We start from the raw sequence: 24,447 nt of genomic DNA on the forward strand, positions 1-24,447 counted from the left end.
TCAATGTCACAGTACAGCTCACACAGTTCATTGTACTATCTAAGTCGTTAGTACAATACTATCTAAGTCGGACTATAACGCTCTCTCATCACAGTTGGTTATTATAAAGGCTAAGAGTCTTGTGGAGCGTGATTTTTGTTTGTCGAGAAAACGCTTTATATCTCAATTACCTACCTATCGCGAAGTAACAGCTGTTGCCAAATGTGATTCTTTGTTGAATTTCTATGTTGACGTCATTTTTGTGTTTATACTGCATCTCAAATAAACAAAGTCTTTCCAAACTTCGAAATTCTAGTTGCCAACAGTGACGTGAGTCTCAATGCGCTCAGGGAATTTGTTTAATGACAAAAAGTACTTTGTTTTTTCCTTATTTGTCACAAGACGGATTTACTTCACTTGTTTTTTTTAATTGGAAAATGCTGCATTGACGGCGCGGTAGTTCAGGTCAACAATAGTACTTTTCGGTGGCTCGCAAGTATGGCAAAAAACAGTAAGTTACTGGCCTATACTGGCAAAAATGTACGCAAAATAACAACAGTATTTTCTCTACCTTGAGTTGCATATACAATATAATAGTCCACTTATACATCACAGGTAATTTTAATAGGTGTATTCTTTTGTTTTGAATGCTCCAATAGAACACGTGTCGCTCAAAAATTAACACGCAAAGCAAAAACAAAATTCGCAAAAATAAGCTCACTTTTCTGAAAGTTCTTAACGAATAACATGGCATGTACATTGGCCTCAAATGACTCAGTTTGGTTAAAAATCAAAAATGAGAAGCAAATGACTCATTTTTGCATACAAAATTTCAAGCGCAACTGAAATCCATGGGATCTCATTCTGTATAAATGAGTTCCAACGAGATGAGAATGAGTTCCAAACTTGTTCCAAATGCAAATAAAAGCTTTTCATGGCATTTTGACAGTTTGAGAAATCTATTTTTGACATATTTACATAAAAAGGTAAACAAATGTTTGGTGGTTGGATTTCCTTGAATACGATGCAACCCTTTTTTGGAACTTCTACTTGAAGGTATATTTTACCTTCATCCAACATTTTTTTTGCACCGGCCTAAAATCCAATCAACAGGCAAGTTGAAAAATCAGCTGTTTGAAATGAGAACAAATGACATACAACGAATGCAAACACTTTGAAATGAGTCATTTTCGGCCAATGTAAACGCCATATAAGCCTCTCGCACTACAATGGTGTCAAATGTGAAAACTGATCTATTTTGAATGATTTTTGGTGCAAAATGAAATTTCCAGTCAGCTGTTTTTTGTTTACAACTATTGCGAGTGTTAATGAGTAATTTAAATTTTGTAATAAAGTAATTTTTTTAATAAAATTTATGAATTTAACTGACAGATCAGTAATTGTAAAGAAGTTAGTTATTTATAAAGGAGTTTTCAAATTCCAATGTTAAAAAAACACACCTAATTTTGTTTATAATTTCCATCGTTAAAAGAACGAAATAATTTTTTCGTAATTTGTCATTGCTAGTTTGTAATTGTGTCAAAGAACGAAAATTCCATGCTTTATATTTTATTTTTGATTAGTTACTGCTAAGAAAATAGTAGAGAAAATAGTGTTGTTTTTTGTGCACATTTCAGCCAGTATAGGCCAGCAACTTGCTGTTTATTGCCATACTTGCGAGCCACCGAAAAGGTCTATTGTACATTCAAGACCTTTTCTTGAAGGTCTTCAACTTGTTTTTGTTAAATTAGCAAAATTACTATCAAATTTACAATTACATGTGCATTGTAAAATGGATTTTCTGGAATATGTTAAAAAAAAGTTTTATATAAAATCGATGGTATAAAAATTCTTAAAAAAAACATTTATAAATCACCACAATTTCCTGTTTTTATAGTAAATATATATTGTATATTTACTACATATGTATGTGTATTATATAGATTTAAATTTAACAAAACAACGACACAAATATTTTCTTCAGTGCTCAATATTTCTTATAATAAAATTTTCTCGATTAAAAACTTGCTTTGTGTAAACGCAACTAAATTTATAAAGCGAAAAAACTAATTTCGCGAGAAATATTGCAACAGCGCTAATTTGAACTATAACTGTTCTTTCTTGTTCACATTTTCCCGTTAAGTGAGAAACCAAGTGGCAAACATATTAATTATTAAATTTCATATTTTGTAAACCAAATTTATTGATAAGTGAGTCCTAAAATAAATATTTAGAAGTCTATAATGCTTTGTGAATAGTTAGAAATAAAAGCGTCCATATTGTTCGAAATTAAGAAGCAGCAATCAAATGACGTCATTCAACGATCGACTGATGCGGTCAGTTCAGTGCAATTTATTTAAAATGCGAAATTAAAGACGCTACACATTAAGGTACATATAATTATTAATATTTCTATATATACATACATACATATGTACATATTAATTTTGTTATAATTCCGTTGCTCCAGATAAAGGCGTTTAGTGTAAACGCTGCTAATTGGTTGCCTTACGAATACATTATAAAAGTGTTCAAGCCCACCTAACGAATTACTCATCTATCACTAGAAGTATTTTTTGGAAATAATCAGCTTCGACTATTATTAACCCAGAAAAATACGCTGTCCCAATCAAGAAAAATATATAGTTCCATGGGTGAATAACCGCTTAATGAGTTAAGGTCTCGCTTATTTACAATCCGTTTTGAATCCTAATGTTGACCAAGAATTACTGACTCTAGCTGCAGATGTTGGTGATTAACTAAAAAAATTGCTCGGCAACAATTGGTTTCCAATTGTTTTTAAAACAACAACAACAATAATATGAAGATTTGGTTTTGAGAATATGCAAGTTAATTTGGAACACTATATTTTCAGAATAACCAGAAAAATAAACAAAAAGGCATTGAACGCATCGAGTAGTTTTATTGCTTCCAGTTCCGGTCAGTTTTACATCAACAAGGATTGGAAGATAAGTATGTATTTATTTCAAATCTGTTTGTTTGCTTTCACTACGAAGTAAGTCTCGGCTAACGGACTTCTTTTGTTTTGTTTCTGGTTAAAATTAAAATCCGGTGACTTAGCCATATGCGATAATTCTATTGCAAACTGCAAGTAAAAAACCGAAAATATCATTTGAGCAGCTTAACATCTGTTTAGGCAGAGACTTTACTTTTACGACCAAAAAATTAGGTCTGCTTTCAGGATTTTCCGGAAAGGTTACATTAAAAAGCTTATTATCGTACTATCGTTAATTTCATGTCTCCTCTATAATTGGGTTATAGAGGTGACCGAGTCTCCTCATCGCGAAGTCAAATTCCTCAGCTCGTCAATTATATATACATTTATATTTGTATTTATATTTATATTTATATTTATATTTATATTTATATTTATATTTATATTTATATTTATATTTATATTTATATTTATATATATATTATTATATATTTATATTTATATTTATATATATTTATATTTATATTTATATATATATTTATATATATATTTATATTTATATTATATTTATATTTATATTCATATATTCATATATTTATATTTATTTATATTTATATTTATATTTATATTTGTATTTATATTTATATTTATATTTATATTTATATTTATATTTATATTTATATTTATATTTATATTTATATTTATATTTATATTTATATATATATTTATTTATATTTATATTAATAAGTCAGGACCGTATACATGATCTGATTATAGGTAGGGATTTCTATAAACTGATTCTAAGTTCATATAAAATCATAAAATAAAAGAGAAAATCAATTATGTCTAGTAGGGAATACTTTACTTTAAGGGATTTAAAACTCAAAACGTCTTGAGCATGCGACTCAGTTGATTCGTTAAGTCCACTCTTACAATATAAAGTAATAAAATCATAGTTTATATAATATAATTTTCGATGAGTTATATTTTATGTATAATTTCCTTTACAATTTAATTGAGGTAGTGAAATTCTAAGTCCATAAAAAAATTTAAGACTTTCAGAACTGACAACATTTTTTTGTATTTTAGTGGAGCTAAACTGCGAAACGCCAAAGGAATAACGCTGGAATCAAAAGTGGAGTACATGTTGAATGTAGAACAACAAAAACATTCATTGTAGAAAAGAATTAATAACATTGTTAACAAAGGTATTTATTATTAGGAAAATATTAATTATAAACCAATTTAAAAATTATTTTATTAACAGTATTGACAGCAATAAATGGTCTATGTAATGCAGCCAGCAGAGCCTCTCAAATATCTTCCTGATAAGAATGGAGCTAATTGCGGTTATTATCGATTAAAGCAAAATTTTACTACCTTAGATTATTTGAATAAACAGTGAAGTGATGTGGAAGAAGGCAGGATTCTTCTATTTGTTTCCACACTCCTCGCTATTTTAAGGGTTCAAGTTGAAAGTTGAAGTTTTACAACCGATCGGAAGCATTGGTAAACGCAGGTTTTTGTATTTATAATTCTATGTTGGAGATGTCGGGGAGTGAATCAAAAATTAACCCGAACTGTAACAGAGCAGATGCACTTTTCTATTTTCTTTGAGCGCCGAGCAGCACGATGTCCATCAGTTCCTATTGGTCATGCATACGTACAATAAGTCATCTTTGAAGTAGGTCCAAAGCTTGAATCAATGCATCACACGTTTTCTGCTCCAAACTACAGAGAAACCATTAGCCTAATTTCATGATAATTGAAAAATCAAAGCTGAAAGCAAGGATTAAAGGTTAATGTTTTACTCTGGTTCTGATATAACGGATGAATGTTGGCAACTCTTAATTTAACGAATTTGAGTAGTGCAGATTTAGTTTAATTAAAATAAAGGATTTATAATATAATTTCAATTGAAAACCTGGAGTGGCTGCGATAATAAAGTTTTTAATAAAACTAATAGAAATGTGATTTTATATGTGGTGGGCATTGTAGTACGAAAAAATTTAAATTTTATAAATATTAAATAACACTTTATATTAGCTGGTTTTGTGTGGATGGCAGATTTTATGAGAGCAGGCATTAAATTGATAACTTAAATTGATATGATCAAAATTTTGCTAAGCTGAAGACTTTCGGTTCCAGCGAGTGCGTATTATGACAATATGATATGTAATGCAAAAATTAAGTGAACTGCAAATACAAAAATATTCTGTCACGCTTGGAATGTGAACTAGTCACATAGTCTTATCTTTTCAACTGCAACGGATTGAATATTAATCTATAATTTGCAGCAATCAAATCGCAATTAAAAAATGGTACATAAGATAAGATAAGAAAGAACAGGGTATTAGCTCCCATTTGAGCAGAGCACCGCGACCATGATTGATCTTTTGTGCTACAACAGACCCTAACTGAACAAAAGACATTCCGCCTTTCGAATGAAGGCCAAAATGTCGGTTGTTGAGAACCTCCTAATGTCGGAAGGTGCTAGCAATTCCCGACCCACTGATCTCCTCCTGGCCCAGGTCAAAGCTGGGCAAAAAAAAATGGTACATAGTCGGCTTGAAAAATATAGTCAATTCCCTGTTAAAAGTACGGGTGTTTTCAATTAAAAACATTAAACTATATCTCAGTTTAAGAACGAAAGTGTTAGCATTGATCATCTCATTAATAAGAGATGAGCGTCCAATTTCAGCAAAAAAAAACAGCCTTAAACCATTCATTTACTTATTTGCCTGATAAGTTCCTAGATGCATTAACCATAGTACCACTTGAGCATACTACACGTCATTATACAAATGAGGTGTTCTATTCCTTTCCATTCCATTCAAACATTTAAGATTTGAATTCAATTGAAAAGATCACGTACATTCAATCAATAATGATCCAATTTTTGTATTGTTCGACCCACTTCTCACATATACATTAAAATTAGCGTCTTAGCGGAGATGGTATAAGTGGATCTTCTGTAGTATTAGAGAGAAAATTCTCGTGCTAATATTGAATTTATTATTTTCTACAAATTGCTCGCCGATTTTATAAGAAAATATTTAGTTCTTTCGAAGCACAGCAAAAAAATAATAGATAATTTCCTGAATTCAAAATTTTAGTTGAAAAGTCCAACTTTTCCTCACCGCAGTTTAGGTTAGGTTACGCTGGAAATCCTAAAGATCGATTTAATATTAAATGTGTGATACAAACACTTATTTGCGATTTTATAATTCAGTGCATTATTTAATATTTTAATATTAACATGTGATTAATTTACTTCGATATATTTTAATAACAGAGATTGTTTGTTGAAATCAGTAAGACTAACTCTAAAATTCTTGATAGGTATTTATCTTTCTTGGTGGACTTTCACACGAACTTCGTAACCCGATTTATAAGGTTATTTTGTCATAACTTTGCCATAAGGTGACAAGGTTTCTGAAACGTGCTGTAGGTTAGACTTCCCTATCCTACCCTATATACTCTGCCATCATTATTACCTTACTCCCGAAACTTACTCCTAACTTTACTCATCAATTCGATCTGTGCCTCTGTTCCACTACTACAATAAGGTTCTAGTAGAGCGTTTTTGTAATTTGTTAAAGAGTTTCTCTACAACAAAAGACATTTTTTGTTCTATAGAGCAAAGTGTTTGCCCAATAATTCAAAATACTCGTTTATTTAAAAAATATTAGTATGAATAACAAGTAAAGTTTAATAGAAACATGAATTTTTTCACAACTGCAAAAAACTGATAATTTCATTATGAACATTTCAATTGGATTTTTACTATTATCACTATTACTTGCTAAATGCATTTATTATTTTATTTATTATTTAATATAAATATTAAATATATATATATATATATATGATTCATATATATACATATATATATATATGATTCATATATATACATATATATATATATGATTCATATATATACATATATATATATATATGATTATATATATACATATAATATAAGATTCATATATATACATATATATATATATATGAATCATATATATATATAAGATGATATAAAAATATATAAAATATATATATATATATATATATATATATAATATAATAAATATATATATATATATATATATATATATATATATATATATGTATTATTATATATTATGTAAAATTCAAATAAATATAATATAATATATGTGGTTATAATATTATAAAATAATAATAATCAAAACAGTAATATATAATATAAAATATATATATATATATATATATTGCAAACGAATTCATAAGTAAATTATTCGTGTGCAAACATATTTTCATATATAAATATTATTAAATATATATTATATTATATGTTTCATATATTAATATAAAATAATATATTTTATATTATTTTTATTTTAAATTTTACATAAATTTTTTGCATGTAAGTTTTCCATTGTAGTGATAATATGTATATTATTATATTTAATTTTTAAATTTGTGTATTATATTATTGTAAAACTGCTGTTCTGAAAATGATTAAAATTAAATTTTTGACGAGCATAATTGTAGTTTTACCCATCGTCGTCCATGATTAGTTTACCATCAATGTTTATAGCTGAATATGCTTCATTTATTGAATTTTGTTCAAATTCTTCCTCGGTTGGATGACACGTATCATCGTCGTCCATGATAAGTTCGCCTTCAATATTTATAGCTGGATATGTTTCATTCATTGGATTTTGTGCAAACTCTTCCTCGATGGGATGACAGACATCACTTATGACTTTACGTTCCAGTTTGCTTATCAAGCGTTCAGTAGCTGCTTCTTCCATTATACGCTGCATTTTTTTAATATTTTCAGCTTGAAGCACACAAGATTCCGATAGCGACAAATATTGTAAAGACTTTTCAGCTATTGGGGGAGTAGCTGCAGTATTTTCCCAATCTTTGTGACTTTTAGAATTACGTCTCTTTTTGCGAAATTGTGCGTTAGAAGGATCACACTTATCAAGTTTAAACACCTTTAGTTCCTTTTCAAATAACTTTTTATCAAATCTAGAAAAGTCTCCAAGTTTTGTCGAATCTGGAAACTATTCATTTTTACTAGCAATACATTATCTTTGTACTATTTTTACCTTTTGCGAACCTTCGCGTTTTATGTCATCCCACTTATCATCATCATCGTCACTATCAGTCACATCTTCTTTCACTACGATATTTCTCCTCGACAGCTTACATTCCCAAACCATATACGTATTTATACGCTTTGGTTCAATAAATAGATGTGAAAAATTAGATTCAATGGAATTTTGAAGTTCTCGCAGTTGCAATTCCTTCAGCACACAGTCTAATGCAATTTCCATTTTTTGTCCTTTATCTGAAAGTGTTTGCAATTGACTTTCGCTGGTCAATATATTCTCAAAGCGCCGTTTAGCAGACAATAAGTCCTCAAGCGACAACTTATTCAAATTTCCAAGTGAATTAGATTCTTTTGTTGGAATATTCATTATTAGTAATTAGTTAAATATTAAGCGTCACTATCGCCAATATTGTCAAACAGTTTATAAGCAAAAAATATGATAGAATACTTCCCTTGTCAAATTTCTTAGGCTGTCAAAAAAATTTCTCGTTAAAGTCCCTAACCGGGTTGTAGTTAATAGTTTATTTTAAGATACATTCACACCAAAGTGAACGCTTGCGAATGAACGAACTGTGGCAGGTACCATTACCTGCGAATGTTTGTTCGTTCGCAAGTGTTTGCTTTGGTGTGGATGCACCTTTAGGGGTATTAAGACGTACTCGGTAACTCGGTTAAGTAATTATAAAGTTGTATGTATAATTGTTTCTGTGAAATCACAACATTATCAAATTAGGATCATGTTAGACTGCAGTTGCATTGAATGCGAATTTTATCTTGCGTGTTCGTACGTATGTTTTCTCATGCAAACATATTACATGTTGCGGTTACACTGGTTGCGAATTGACTGTTCTGTTTTGTTTCTTTTGAAAAAAAAAATGATAGTGAAGATGACTATATATCTATATTTATTGCGAAAATCGTTAAAAAGTTGTTTATTAATTTCAAATAACAAAAGATGAATTTGGGTGCGTGATTTTTATTCTTCAAGGTATAAAAATGGAGAGCTTATCTGTTCCTCAAACATAGAAATTAGCAAATCACAATTCATTTCCTAAAAATAGCATATGTTTTCAAATTTATTTCTATTTTAAAACTTAAAATTACGTAAAAACAAGACACACCTTTTAATTTAACTATTTACATCTTCGATTTTGTACGAACGCATGAATTTCAAACAAAATATTTTGTTTCATCAAATATTCGCATGAGAAAGACAAGAGGTCGCGCGAATGATTCTCAGCAACTGTAAGCACTCACATATGTTTACATATATTTGATTTGTTCGTACGAACACGTAAGACAAAATTCGTATGCAGTGTAACCATCACACTGCTATGTGATGGAAAGTCACCACAATTGAATATGTAGAATATGAGCAGTTATTTGTACTAGCTATACTATAATGGAAGAAACATCTTGAAATAAAGGAAACACGGTTGATGAAAAGATGCTAGAGAGAGAGTTTATAGACTAATCAATGGAAAGAGGATCTGGACGATAGGACCGGAACGGACGTAATGACTAGCGACTAGTCAATATATTTTTTTTTTATTTATAATTTTTTAAATCTCTGTTTATTAGCAATATAGTTTTAGCGCATTTTATTTTTAATATATAAGTTAGTGTCATTGTTAGTTGAAATAAAACTTACTGAAAATTAAATAATTTGTGTTTTTTTATAAATCATTGCAAGTTCTTTTCTATATGCAACAGAACAATATAAGAACAATATAACAAACATCATGAAATAAATTATGTAAATAATCTGCGTTATTCATGTTAAATTGTTTTTTTCTAACCATACATAATTTAAGGTCACCTGTGTACAATTCGAAATGTTAACGAAGAAAAGCTCTACAACCAAGAAATTTTTGACACATAAAAGCTTTTTGTCAATCCTTAAGTAACTTGTGATAATGTAAACGACAAAATGCTCAATGTTACTAAGTAACTTACTAAGTAAGCAGTGGAAACGTAGTATAACACTGTTGTGACCAAAGAAAATGATTATTAAGAATTTTGAATCAGATTTAATATCAATTTAATACTATCAGCTGTACAGTTCTATAAATTCTCTCACTGTTTCTAGACTACAATGATGAAGTACACATTTTATTATTTATGTTATAACCAGATCATATATCTTATAATGCAGTATGAAATCAGTGATTTAGAGATTCGTTGAGTTCAGTTATAGTAGCTGATATACTTTCAGTTTCAAAAAATTGTACCATATTTTCGCTAAAATATTTTTGTATCTAATGCGTCAGAACTTTCTAGTAAAAAAATTATTGTGACAATAAAAGCTATTGTGTAAACAAATCTAACAAGTATTTTATTAAGAATTTAAATCGATAATAAGGATTACTGCCACTAGATTGCAAATATACCTAAGGTATAGGTTAAAACACTATTAAATAGATAATTTCACTTAAACGTAATAAAAAAACAACAATACCACATTTACACCAAAAATTTTTAAACCTCTATTAGCATATATTTGATTGGATTAGGCTTGATTTTAATTGCTGAACATTTGTCTAGTTAATTGCGATAGTGTAAACGTGATAAAATGTGATTAATTCTCTAGATACATTATTTTTTCTTCTTATAGCATTAAAGTGGCTCAACCTAAATTTAAAAACTTTTTAAATAAAAATCAGATATGACATGGCAGAACACTGAAAAAAAAATAATATGAATATATAAATCGCAAAATTGACACATGAAGCATGAAAAGCTGAAATTGTAACAGCTGCATTAGGACCAAAAGCAGTTCGAACGCGATAAATACAAAAAGAGCAGCAAAGACGAGGGCTAATATCCAAAATGGAATGACTACAACTGTAATATTAATACCGAACATGGAAGTGCCGCATTACAATTCAGTACGAATACGATGACTTTTGCCACATGCATGAATATTGTTGCTCGTTCTGTTCTTGCTGTTGTCGCTCCTGCTACCAACATGGTTCTTATTTTTGCTGCTGCTGAACTAATCTTTGCTCCTGCAACAAATGTTGCTACATCCTGTGTTCGCTACAGTCGTCTTGAGAGCAGCATTTACCACTGTTCACAAACGCATTTGAATACTTTATACACTATGTACTTTCTTTTGCTTTTATGGTTTATGGTAGTATCTGAACAAGCATACTAAATTAATCTTACCGGACGGCGCGGCACGGAGATCTTAGATCAGGCATTGAATAATCACGAAGCTTACGAGGAATACACAAGTTAGTCATTGTGAAGGGTGGGACTCTACAGAAACCCCCCAGCTATCAGAGAGTCAAAGTGCCCAGATGCGCTAACACCGAAAAGGCTCAACATTAGACTTAGTTTTTATACTGGCGGGTTTTGAATATTCGAACTCAAATTCATTTTTGTTGCCGAAAATAGTTTGAGAAAAACTTTTTTGTTTTTTTTTTCGGCAAGTTCGAAAAAATGTCGGTTAGGTTACTTTGAATCTACATATTTAAATTATTTGAAAAGTCGCCAATATTACCATTATAAACGTTTCCGAAAATTTCCGAAACTTGATCTAGATCTTTTGCAATTCTCGTGTTTTTTATTGTGTGATGTTTGCACTAGGTCTGTTTCATGAGCTACTCGTAGTAACTTTGAGTAAGACTGTGTATACACAAATACATTCCAGCAGCAAATTTTCGTGTATTTTCGTGTAATTTTTACTTGTGTTTTACTTGAGTTTTACTACGAGTAGCTCGTGGAACAGACCTACTATAAAATCTGTTTTAAGTGATTTTTTCTCTCAACTTTACTTTTGCAAAATAGCGCGAAAAGAAATGTCATATTTCTTGTCAAAAACTTATAAGAAAGATTATCACGTTAAAACTGTTCCCAAAAATGTGATGGTGGCGCCGTTTATAGATTAAAGTACACATTTCTTCCAAAAAATTAAGTAATTAATATCACAAACTCATAATTAAATTGCTCTATATACATTACAAGCATAGCATTATAAAAAAAGTTTTTTAATTAAAAAATTTGAAAATAATTAAAAAGTAAATAAGAAAATTAAAAAAATCAATCAATTCAGTCAAAAAGTTCATCACATCAGAAATTGTTATATATATATATATACTATACCAATTCCTTTATATTAAAATTGGCTTTGCATAAATGCTAAGAGCAGGAAGCTGATATAGTAGCGTTTAGAAAATCCTCAAACACTACTATTCGCCAGCTAGAAATTGCACAAATCCAGGCTCTGAGAAAACTTTTCGTACCATGACACATTAGGTCGAATGACATACTCAGGGACCTCAAGATTGATCCGATCAAAAGCTAGAGCCCTGAAATTATTTACGAAAACTGACAGACTTGCCAATAACGCGTTATCGAATCTCAGAATGGTTGCAAGCTCCTCGGGGAGGTATGCAGATCTAAGGTCAATTATTGCTTAGTCTGATGAAGTGAAAAACAATAATCCAGTCAAGGCGTAATGAGGGGTTTTGAAGATACGTTGCAGTTAAAGGAGAGTAAAAGTGCTCAAGTGCACTGGTTCAAATAGCTTCAACATTATAATAAATTTTTTTAAAAAATAATATGAAATAATATTTCATTGTTGCACGATATGTTACTGTTAAACATAAAATGATTTTTGATTTTTTCAAGTTTTTTTATTCAATAAACAAATAATTCTAAATTCGTACCGCATACTCATTGTCTCATATGACTGACCGAATTTGCTGCAATAGTTTTAATGTCACATTGTACAACAAGTAATATGCAGTTACCATCTTAAGAAATCAATATGTGCAGTTGTACATGTATACTTCTTACATGGATATAAGTATATATTAATATATATATATATATATATATATATATATTATTTATATATATGTATATAAGTAATATACATAGTATATAATAAAGCTCCTCAAAATACATATAAAAAACTTGAGTTGTACGTGATTTTAAAATACTTCATTTTACATTTTTCGTGAGTAACATCTGGAATTATTCTACATTTTTGTGCATAAATGTTGAAGAGGATTTCGTCTTAAAGTTGCTAAGTAGCCTTTTACAGATAATAGAGTTAATTAACAACAAATAATCACAAGTGCACTATGTAACTATGTAGTTAATTAGCTCGGTCAAGTGCTAGAAATTTAATATTAAAATCCTTTTAAAATTCAAAAAAATTATAGCGCACGGAACTTAAGATTTTTTTTGAGTAAATAATAAATAAGGATATACATTAATGAAGAAATGACAAAGCATACTACATACAAAGGACGAAATCGCTGTCACACAAATAATTCTTAATTAAGTTTTAAGCGTTTATATATTTTTTTCTATCAACTGAAATAATTAATAACGCACAGGAAAAATTTTATGTGAAATTATGATAGTAATACGGCGTTTACATTGGCCGAAAATGGCTCATTTTGGTCAAAAATCGAAAATGAGTATCGAATGGCTCATTCTTGCATATAAAATTTCAAGCACAAAATGAGCAATTTTCTCACATTCTGTATGAATGACGTTCGAATGCATTCCACATATGTTCCAAATGCAAAGGAATCTATTGAACATACCCTAAATGAAAGCTCTTCATGGCATTTTGACAGTTTGTAAAAGCTGTTTTGACATATTTACAAAAAAAGATAAACAAATGTTTAGTTTTTATTTCAGTTTGAATTGTTACCATGACAACGAATGAAATACAACGAATGTAAACACTTTCAAATGAGTCATTCAAAATGAGCCATTTTCGGCCAATGTAAACGCCGTATAAGAGTGGTTTTTACTTAATTGTATATTCTATTACAAGAAATTGAATAAAATTAATAATGTTATGTTTCGACTATTGTACTTAAATTAAGGAAGTTCGATAAGTCTAATATGGCATTTACAATGGCCCCAAATGACTCATTTCAAATGAGTCATTTGAAAGTGTTCACATTCGTTGTATGTCATTTGTTCTCATTCCAAACAGCTGACTTGTCAACGTGTCTATTGATTTGATTTTAGGCCTGTGCCAAAAAGATGTTGGATGAAAGTAAAATATATCTTCAAACCTTCTAATATAAACTGAAAATTTATTTTAAGCTTCGATTAAGTACGTTTTGGGAAGTAAAAGTTCCAAAAAGAGGTGCATCGTTTTCAAGGAAATACAACCATCAAATATTTGTCTTCCTATTTTTTGTAAATATATCGCAAACCGCTTTCTCAAACTGTCAAAATGCCATGCAAAGCTTTTATTTAGGGTATGTTCAATATATACATATGCATTTGGAACTCGTTTGAAACTCATTTAAACTCATTTAAAACTCTTTGGAACTCAATTGTACAAAATCAGCAAATGGAACTCATTTGCGTATATGACATTTTGTATGTAGAAGACAGTCACTCGCTTCCCATTTGTGATTGTGATTTTTGACCCAAAACAGTCATTTGAGGCCAGTGTTAAAGTCATATAAGAGATAATAATGTAGTGCAGGGCTGTCCAAAGAACGGCCATCGGGCCACATGCGGCTCACAACTAATGTTTGTGCAGACTGCAACATATTTTTATGTTAATCTAGTACAATTACGCGAATTTTCATTTGGTGTGTTGGTAAAATCATATTATTTTATTTTTAAGGTATACCAAGTGAATGAATTTAAATTGATAAATTAATCAAATTAAATTTAATATTATAACCGTGATTATATTTTTGTCGAAAACTACGAACGTAAGTATTTGTTTTGGCGGTACAGTGAATGGTATTGGCCCGGGAGCGCATCTGGTGTGGACAGCCCTGATATAGTGCAACAAAAATAGATTATTGTACATAGTTTTAGTTTTTACTCCGTATGCTTAGACTTTTAATGAATTCAAAGGACTTATGGAAGGAAACATTTGAATGAACTATACTTATACTATACTTTTCATATTATCGATTTCAGTTTTATGTTTACTCTTAGAATTATTGAATCCCATCTGTATGAACTTGGCATGAAATATGTATGTAAATGAAATGACATAACATTTTAAATCGACATTTACTTTAAATGCAATTTTCATTTCAGATTGATAAATCTCGAGCGAAATGTATAACACACGAGATTAATATATAACATTCGAGATTAATTTATAACAATTGAGATTCATTTATAACACTGAAGATTAATTTATAACACTCTACATATTGTGGCCAAATAGCAGGATCACCCTGAAATTAACAGCTGTTTTATATGACTTGATAAAAAAATGTGTCTTACTTCGATATACAAAATATGTAGTTATGCAAAATATAAATATCTACTAACAGTTCTACAAAAATGTTAGCCTACTTTAAAAGTGTGGGATTAGACAACAAAATATGACAGATTAAATATAAATTTAGATGCAATCCAGATGTATCAATCGGAGACGTTATTATTCTCGTGTACAATATGTTATATATAGTCGTAGTCGTTGGTAGTTGTACAACCAAAATTATTGGAGGTACCATATTTAGTGAAATTGTATTATTAAAAGCGAAACTTGGCAACATGTCGGAATAAGTATCCGTTATATACCACAAAAGTTCATAGTTGGAACGAATGTTATAGCCTCCTCTCTTTCGTATTGGAAGCAAAGCAAGGAAAGCAAGACAAGGAAAGCAATACAAGGAAAGCAAAGCAGTATAAGAACCTTTGTTATACCTAAAATTATTCGGGCGCTATAGCATCAAATGTCAAGACTTGCGTGCGTGTGCCGGCTTTAAGTTTTTGGTCAAATATTTTCAAATCGGAAAATTCTACTTAAAAATTATCGTTTTTATTGCGAAATTGTTTTTATAAACAAAGTAAATGTGCGAGCTAAAGCAATAACTTCGCATCGTTCGAAATATTAGCAAATACACGCAGGGAGCTTATTCGCCCGGCGGAACCAGGCAAATACTTTGACACAATAGAAGTACAAGATCAGTCGACTTTAATTTGATTAGTAACCAATATATGGGATACTGTACTGTACGCATGTTCGACTCAAATGTACTGAGTTTATAAATTCGTTGCTCAGACAAATACAGCATTGGTTCAAGGTCAGTGTTCCATTAAATCGTATATCTAAGTGCTGGCGAAGTGTTGTCTGAGTATATAGACTCTATACTAACAAAGGGTAGAGACTTTCATCCTGAAATTATTTTAGTTCCGAAACAATGATAAACAGAAACACGACCACTAAGTAATATTTTGGCGTTGTGCAAGATAGATGTTTCGGCACTCCAAAAGATCCAAAATATTTTGAAATGCGTGCCAACCTGTGTAAATATTGGTTTATTAGTGCATATATATGTGTAAGTACCAGTATTATTTGTGTATGTATAATCTCTTCGTAATAACTTTGTTTTATATATTTGCAGGTGTGTAGATAATAGTTGTTTTGGAACGATTAAAAATACTTAGTTCAGTGTGAACTATGAGTCATTTCTGTGACTCATTTTATGTTATGTGCCTCAACAACAAACACAAGAAAATCTGATTGGAATCTTTTGGTCAGAGAGAATTACTGAATATGTACAGTTAAAACACTTAAATTGACACCAATGAGACTAGCAATTATGTGTTTAAGAAAACTATGGGTTCAAAAGAACGTCCGTTGTGTGAAGAATTAATAGTGTAAATAAGAACAGTGTGGAGTTAAGAGAAATATCCGTTTATAAGAGCGTTTTTTAAACAAAGTGATTACTGCATATGTATAGAAAACATACTGTAGTATATTATAACATATATGATATATGTATATGTTCCAATAAGTTATTGGAACCATTCGACTTTTAGTAACTTATTCAGTAACATTCTTGGCTAAAACAAGGGAGTATGTATTGTTACTATGTAGAAGATATTATCGTGTGTATAAAGTAAAAATAAAGTAAATGTGAAGGACTTTGAAAAAGAGAGTAACAAACTTGTGATGAAATTGAAGAGTTTTGCTACTTCAGGTGAGCATATCTATAGATATATCAATATTAATTGTATAAATATCAATATTAACAGACTTTATTATTATAGTATATGATAAATAATAATTACATAAAATATATCATCTACATTTATAAAATTAAGTAGGGGCTTTGTTGGGTATATAGTGGTAATAAGACTGCGCCTATATTGCAATATAGCCGTCTCATTTATAGTTGAAATAAAGAATGTGTGCACTGGAAGATAACTTCGTGTATTTCGTTACAGAACTAATTGTTGCACTTTGTTGCTATTGTTGTTGTAAGCAGTGGTTAATGGCCGCGTTGCACTTGATCGTTTGGAAAACCAATTGGCTCTTGGGCGTATTTCTGGTCGCTCTTAGAGCATGTGTACTGTACTAAATGTCGGTTTAATGCTTTTAAAAATAGTTAGAACCAAGCTATTTAAGTCTCTTTTGGAAGGAACAGGCGCACTTTGAGTGTCTAGAAATACGAACAGTTCTAGGGCGTAGGCCCGGCTTCTCCTTCTATTATAGCTGTATTCCCGCAAAGAACAGTATTTATATTAAAAATACGTGTTCTTTATTTATGATGAAGGAATAAATTAATAGTTTTTTTTAATGGTTTATATAGATCCGTAAAACTTGATATTAGTAGTATGATTGGTATAAGTACAAAATATTTTTATGTATCCCAAGCTGAAAAGCTCGGAGTTGTTACTGGTTGTTGGTATAGGCGATATAACAGCTGTCGGGAGTGAATAGCTGCGCTTAGTCGTTGTTATAAACGAGCGGTTACAGGAGGTAGACACGGTCACTTCTGCGACCTGGAGTAGCTACTCGTTTTGGTTAGTGATGGACTAAACAACTAAGTTGTTTCGGTTGTGCTGAACAAGAACATTGTGCTGCGTGAACGCTTATTAGAGTCAGGATTACATGTCAGCATTGCGTATCAGCTTTGTGTACCTTCCATATGACGAAGTGTGGTTATAGAATTTATATGAAATATGTGTTTGTAATTGTTAATTCTAGAATATCATGTAATAAGATTTATTTCTGTTAATGAGTTTTTGAAGTCCCGAGGAATTTGTTCTTTGTAGGATAAGATTTTATTTGGCAACGTGTTGTGATGAAAGCTTGGGTAAAAGAATCTGTTGCAGACACGAAAAGCATTATAAACTTGATCCTGTAATGTGGAAATAAGTAAGGGAGTGGGTACCGTGTTATTAGCATTAATTTGAGTTCAAGTGATAAACCTTGTTACTTTAATAGAACGCAACCATAAATCAATACGGCTCAAGTTAATATTTCTCTGGGATATGACAATAGATGGGTGACGTAATAAATAATGAAACTGAAAACTATTACGGGTAGTCCGACCTACTTGAAGTAACAAGTTAGTGTTCAACCCGTGACTATTTACTGAGCTCAGTTGTTACTGCACGACAATCCAGAAATAGTTGAATTATTGATACATTTTATTTTAGTTATTTCCAATTATTCATAAATTATATATTTTATAATTATTTTGTTCTCTAATTTTAGAAAAACCCTTGAATGCTGCATTTACATAGATTTGGAATAGTTAATAATTCCTTTCGTGACAACTGAATTTAATTTATCTCTGGCAAATAAATAATTTTCCCTCTCTGTTTTAATGCAGTTTGTATTCACCTTTAAATGATAAAAACTAACTCCGCACTACTCTTGGGAAGGTTAATTATCAGGGTAAGCAAACGCAAACCAACTATAAACACATAAACAGGCGATAATTGTTATAATTTATTATATCAGACGTGAAGTTTTTGATTCGACAAAATATTTTCTAAAAAAATTTCTTAAATTTAATAATAAATTAAATTTTGAATTTACATTTTATATCTACAAATAAATCAAAAACTCATATAGAATAATAACTTATATATATTAATGTAAAGATGAATCAAACATAATGCACAATTAAGGATTTTAAAAAGCAAACGCTTAAATTAAAATAAATATATTTTAAAATACTAATACACATGTAATTAATTAATTTTTAATTAATAATTTTGATTAAATTAATTTTTTTAAATGAACAATTAATATGTACAATAGATTTTATAAGTTGTACATTGATTAAATTGTTAATTATCTACATTAATTATGCATTCATTAACGTATATAAAATATATTTATTTATTTTAAGTACTATCCTTATAATTAAATGTAAAATAAAAAGTTACGACCATACACAGGAGATTTTAGTCCACATAAAAAAAATATTTTGTGAAAACCTATATCGATGTCCATATATATCAAATAGACATTTATAATTTGTTCAAATATTATTTTACAGTATAATTCTAAATGTTAAGTAAATATGATATATTAAGATATTGAAAAAATTTTTACAAAATAACTGAAAATTTAAATTAAATATTTTAAGTATTTATATAAAAATTACAATTATAATAATTATTATAAAATATTATGTAAAATGTAATTATATTAAATTAAGTAATTACATTAGTTAATTCCGTAAAGCATTCACATTTCTTTTCTTTTTTTTAATTATTATTAAATTCTTTTGTATAGTAAAAACCTTCATGGAAGAGCACTAATCTTCAACAAATATTTGTTCGTTTTAAGGAAATTTCTGGCCAAAAACAATTAAATAGTCAGAAATATTGAAAAAAAAATTTGATTTTAGTAGAATTGTTTACTTAAGACGAGGGGTATTCATTAGAAGAGCTTTTACTGTACATATATTGAAAAACGTTTATAAAAAACACATAAGCTATGACATTCTTATCTCTACATAATAACTAAATTAAGTAATTAAATTTTTAATATAAGTATTAATTTAAACAACATATGTAAAATATATATATTAATATTGAAACTTTGATCTCGTGTCAACATAATGTCACCTAATAAATGAACGATGTATTAGTTGATCAAGGCAAATATATATATTATTTGGTATTTTAAATAAATTTTTTATATATTTTAATATGACATCTTTATTTTATATTAATATTATGTTATTCTTGTACAAATTTTTATTTAATATTTTAATGTTTATTTACATAATATTTTATGTAATCCTTTATATAAAAGATTATATAATATGTTATATAATGTATTATACATTTTATTTAATATATTATATTACATATTACATACAAATTAAATATAAAATTTTGATATATTATTTGTAATAATAATAATTTTTATACATTGTTATATGTTATTTAAATAAAATGTAAAATAGATTGTACATTCTTTATACAGGAGATTTTAGTCCTCAAAAAAAATTATTTTGTAAAAATCTATATCAAGACCCATGTATATACATATTAAAATAATTTATCATAAATCAAATATATATATAAACGCAAATGTTTAAATTAAAATAAGTATATTTGAAAATATTAATACACAAGCAAATTAATTTTTTTAAATGAATAATTAATATGTACAATAGATTTTATAAGTTGTCAATTGATTAAATTGCTAATTAACTATATAAATTATGTTAAAGTTAACGTATATAAATATATTTAATAATTTTAAGTAATATCTTTTAAATAAAATGTAAAATAGATTGTACATTCCTTATACAGGAGATTTTAGTCCTCAAAAAAAATTATTTTGTAAAAACCTATATCAAGACCCATGTATATACATATTAAAATAATTTATCATAAATCAAATATATATACAAACGCAAATGTTTAAATTAAAATTAATATGATTGAAAATACTAATACACATGCAAATTAATTTTTTTAAATGAATAATTAATATGTACAATAGATTTTATAAGGTGTCAATTGATTAAATTGCTAATTAACTATATATATTATGTTAAAGTTAACGTATATACAATATATTTAATAATTTTAAGTAATATCTTAATAATTTTAAGTAATATCTTTTAAATAAAATGTAAAATAGATTGTACATTCCTTATACAGGAGATTTTAGTCCTCAAAAAAAATTATTTTGTAAAAACCTATATCAAGACCCATGTATATACATATTAAAATAATTTATCATAAATCAAATATATATACAAACGCAAATGTTTAAATTAAAATTAATATGATTGAAAATACTAATACACATGCAAATTAATTTTTTTAAATGAATAATTAATATGTACAATAGATTTTATAAGGTGTCAATTGATTAAATTGCTAATTAACTATATAAATTATGTTAAAGTTAACGTATATAAATATATTTAATAATTTTAAGTAATATCTTTTAAATAAAATGTAAAATAGATTGTACATTCCTTATACAGGAGATTTTAGTCCTCAAAGAAAATTATTTTGTAAAAACCTATATCAAGACCCATGTATATACATTTTAAAATAATTTATCATAAATAAAATATATATATAAACGCAAATGTTTAAATTAAAATAAATATATTTGAAAATATTAATACACATGCAAATTAATTTTTTTAAATATATAATTAATATGTACAATAGATTTTATAAGTTGTCAATTGATTAAATTGCTAATTAACTATATAAATTATGTTAAAGTTAACGTATATAAATATATTTAATAATTTTAAGTAATATCTTTTAAATAAAATGTAAAATAGATTGTACATTCTTTATACAGGAGATTTTAGTCCTCAAAGAAAATTATTTTGTAAAAACCTATATCAAGACCCATGTATATACATTTTAAAATAATTTATCATAAATCAAATATATATATAAACGCAAATGTTTAAATTAAAATTAATATAGTTGAAAATACTAATACACATGCAAATTAATTTTTTTAAATGAATAATTAATATGTACAATAGATTTTATAAGTTGTCAATTGATTAAATTGCTAATTAACTATATAAATTATGTTAAAGTTAACGTATATAAATATATTTAATAATTTTAAGTAATATCTTTTAAATAAAATGTAAAATAGATTGTACATTCTTTATACAGGAGATTTTAGTCCTCAAAAAAATTATTTTGTAAAAACCTATATCAAGACCCATGTATATACATATTAAAATAATTTATCATAAATCAAATATATATATAAACGCAAATGTTTAAATTAAAATTAATATGGTTGAAAATACTAATACACATGCAAATTAATTTTTTTAAATGAATAATTAATATGTACAATAGATTTTATAAGTTGTCAATTGATTAAATTGCTAATTAACTATATAAATTATGTTAAAGTTAACGTATATAAATATATTTAATAATTTTAAGTAATATCTTTTAAATAAAATGTAAAATAGATTGTACATTCCTTATACAGGAGATTTTAGTCCTCAAAAAAAATTATTTTGTAAAAACCTATATCAAGACCCATGTATATACATTTTAAAATAATTTATCATAAATAAAATATATATATAAACGCAAATGTTTAAATTAAAATAAGTATATTTGAAAATATTAATACACATGCAAATTAATTTTTTTAAATATATAATTAATATGTACAATAGATTTTATAAGTTGTCAATTGATTAAATTGCTAATTAACTATATAAATTATGTTAAAGTTAACGTATATAAATATATTTAATAATTTTAAGTAATATCTTTTAAATAAAATGTAAAATAGATTGTACATTCTTTATACAGGAGATCTTAGTCCTCAAAGAAAATTATTTTGTAAAAACCTATATCAAGACCCATGTATATACATATTAAAATAATTTATCATAAATCAAATATATATACAAACGCAAATGTTTAAATTAAAATTAATATGGTTGAAAATACTAATACACATGCAAATTAATTTTTTTAAATGAATAATTAATATGTACAATAGATTTTATAAGTTGTCAATTGATTAAATTGCTAATTAACTATATAAATTATGTTAAAGTTAACGTATATAAATATATTTAATAATTTTAAGTAATATCTTTTAAATAAAATGTAAAATAGATTGTACATTCTTTATACAGGAGATTTTAGTCCTCAAAGAAAATTATTTTGTAAAAACCTATATCAAGACCCATGTATATACATATTAAAATAATTTATCATAAATCAAATATATATATAAACGCAAATGTTTAAATTAAAATTAATATGGTTGAAAATACTAATACACATGCAAATTAATTTTTTTAAATGAATAATTAATATGTACAATAGATTTTATAAGTTGTCAATTGATTAAATTGCTAATTAACTATATAAATTATGTTAAAGTTAACGTATATAAATATATTTAATAATTTTAAGTAATATCTTTTAAATAAACTGTAAAATAGATTGTACATTCTTTATACAGGAGAGCTTAGTCCTCAAAGAAAATTATTTTGTAAAAACTTATATCAAGACCCATGTATATACATATTAAAATAATTTATCATAAATCAAATATATATATAAACGCAAATGTTTAAATTAAAATAAGTATATTTGAAAATATTAATACACATGCAAATTAATTTTTTTAAAAGAATAATTAATATGTACAATAGATTTTATAAGGTGTCAATTGATTAAATTGCTAATTAACTATATAAATTATGTTAAAGTTAACGTATATAAATATATTTAATAATTTTAAGTAATATCTTTTAAATAAAATGTAAAATAGATTGTACATTCTTTATACAGGAGATTTTAGTCCTCAAAGAAAATTATTTTGTAAAAACCTATATCAAGACCCATGTATATACATTTTAAAATAATTTATCATAAATCAAATATATATATAAACGCAAATGTTTAAATTAAAATTAATATGGTTGAAAATACTAATACACATGCAAATTAATTTTTTTAAATGAATAATTAATATGTACAATAGATTTTATAAGTTGTCAATTGATTAAATTGCTAATTAACTATATAAATTATGTTAAAGTTAACGTATATAAATATATTTAATAATTTTAAGTAATATCTTTTAAATAAAATGTAAAATAGATTGTACATTCTTTATACAGGAGATTTTAGTCCTCAAAAAAAATTATTTTGTAAAAACCTATATCAAGACCCATGTATATACATATTAAAATAATTTATCATAAATCAAATATATATATAAACGCAAATGTTTAAATTAAAATAAGTATATTTGAAAATATTAATACACATGCAAATTAATTTTTTTAAATATATAATTAATATGTACAATAGATTTTATAAGTTGTCAATTGATTAAATTGCTAATTAACTATATAAATTATGTTAAAGTTAACGTATATAAATATATTTAATAATTTTAAGTAATATCTTTTAAATAAAATGTAAAATAGATTGTACATTCTTTATACAGGAGATCTTAGTCCTCAAAGAAAATTATTTTGTAAAAACCTATATCAAGACCCATGTATATACATTTTAAAATAATTTATCATAAATAAAATATATATATAAACGCAAATGTTTAAATTAAAATTAATATGGTTGAAAATACTAATACACATGCAAATTAATTTTTTTAAATGAATAATTAATATGTACAATAGATTTTATAAGA

The 24,447-nt window shown here is 27.0% G+C and overlaps 1 protein-coding gene and 2 long non-coding RNA genes across 3 annotated transcripts; 2 read left to right on the forward strand and 1 right to left on the reverse strand.

Moving 5' to 3' along the window:
* Positions 1 to 2,111: 2,111 nt before the first annotated feature.
* LOC119689274 lies at positions 2,112 to 4,863 on the forward strand. The gene is made up of 4 exons (XR_005253395.1): positions 2,112 to 2,369; positions 2,450 to 2,952; positions 4,025 to 4,143; positions 4,203 to 4,863. It is a non-coding gene; the product is annotated as an uncharacterized LOC119689274 (long non-coding RNA).
* A 2,567-nt stretch (positions 4,864 to 7,430) lies between these two features.
* Positions 7,431 to 8,582, reverse strand: LOC119690070. The gene is made up of 2 exons (XM_038105059.1): positions 8,041 to 8,582; positions 7,431 to 7,995 (listed from the first exon to the last, which is right to left on the reverse strand). Exons 1-2 carry the CDS (start codon positions 8,410 to 8,412, stop codon positions 7,477 to 7,479), a joined length of 891 nt encoding a protein of 296 aa, XP_037960987.1. The 5' UTR covers positions 8,413 to 8,582; the 3' UTR covers positions 7,431 to 7,476.
* A 7,151-nt stretch (positions 8,583 to 15,733) lies between these two features.
* LOC119661888 lies at positions 15,734 to 18,772 on the forward strand. Its single transcript, XR_005250628.1, has 3 exons — positions 15,734 to 16,339; positions 16,406 to 16,984; positions 18,508 to 18,772. It is a non-coding gene; the product is annotated as an uncharacterized LOC119661888 (long non-coding RNA).
* The last annotated feature ends 5,675 nt before the right edge of the window (positions 18,773 to 24,447 follow it).

The sequence above is a fragment of the Teleopsis dalmanni genome, chromosome X (assembly GCF_002237135.1).
Source record: "Teleopsis dalmanni isolate 2A chromosome X, ASM223713v2, whole genome shotgun sequence".
NCBI lineage: Eukaryota > Metazoa > Arthropoda > Insecta > Diptera > Diopsidae > Teleopsis > Teleopsis dalmanni.

Excerpts from the sequence above, each read along its gene's own strand:
- LOC119690070 (XM_038105059.1), bottom strand. The coding sequence starts at position 8,412 with ATGAATATTCCAACAAAAGAATCTAATTCACTTGGAAATTTGAATAAG. Across the intron at positions 7,996-8,040 it reads AACGCGAAGGTTCGCAAAAG|TTTCCAGATTCGACAAAACT; the intron begins GTAAAAATAGTA and ends AAAAATGAATAG.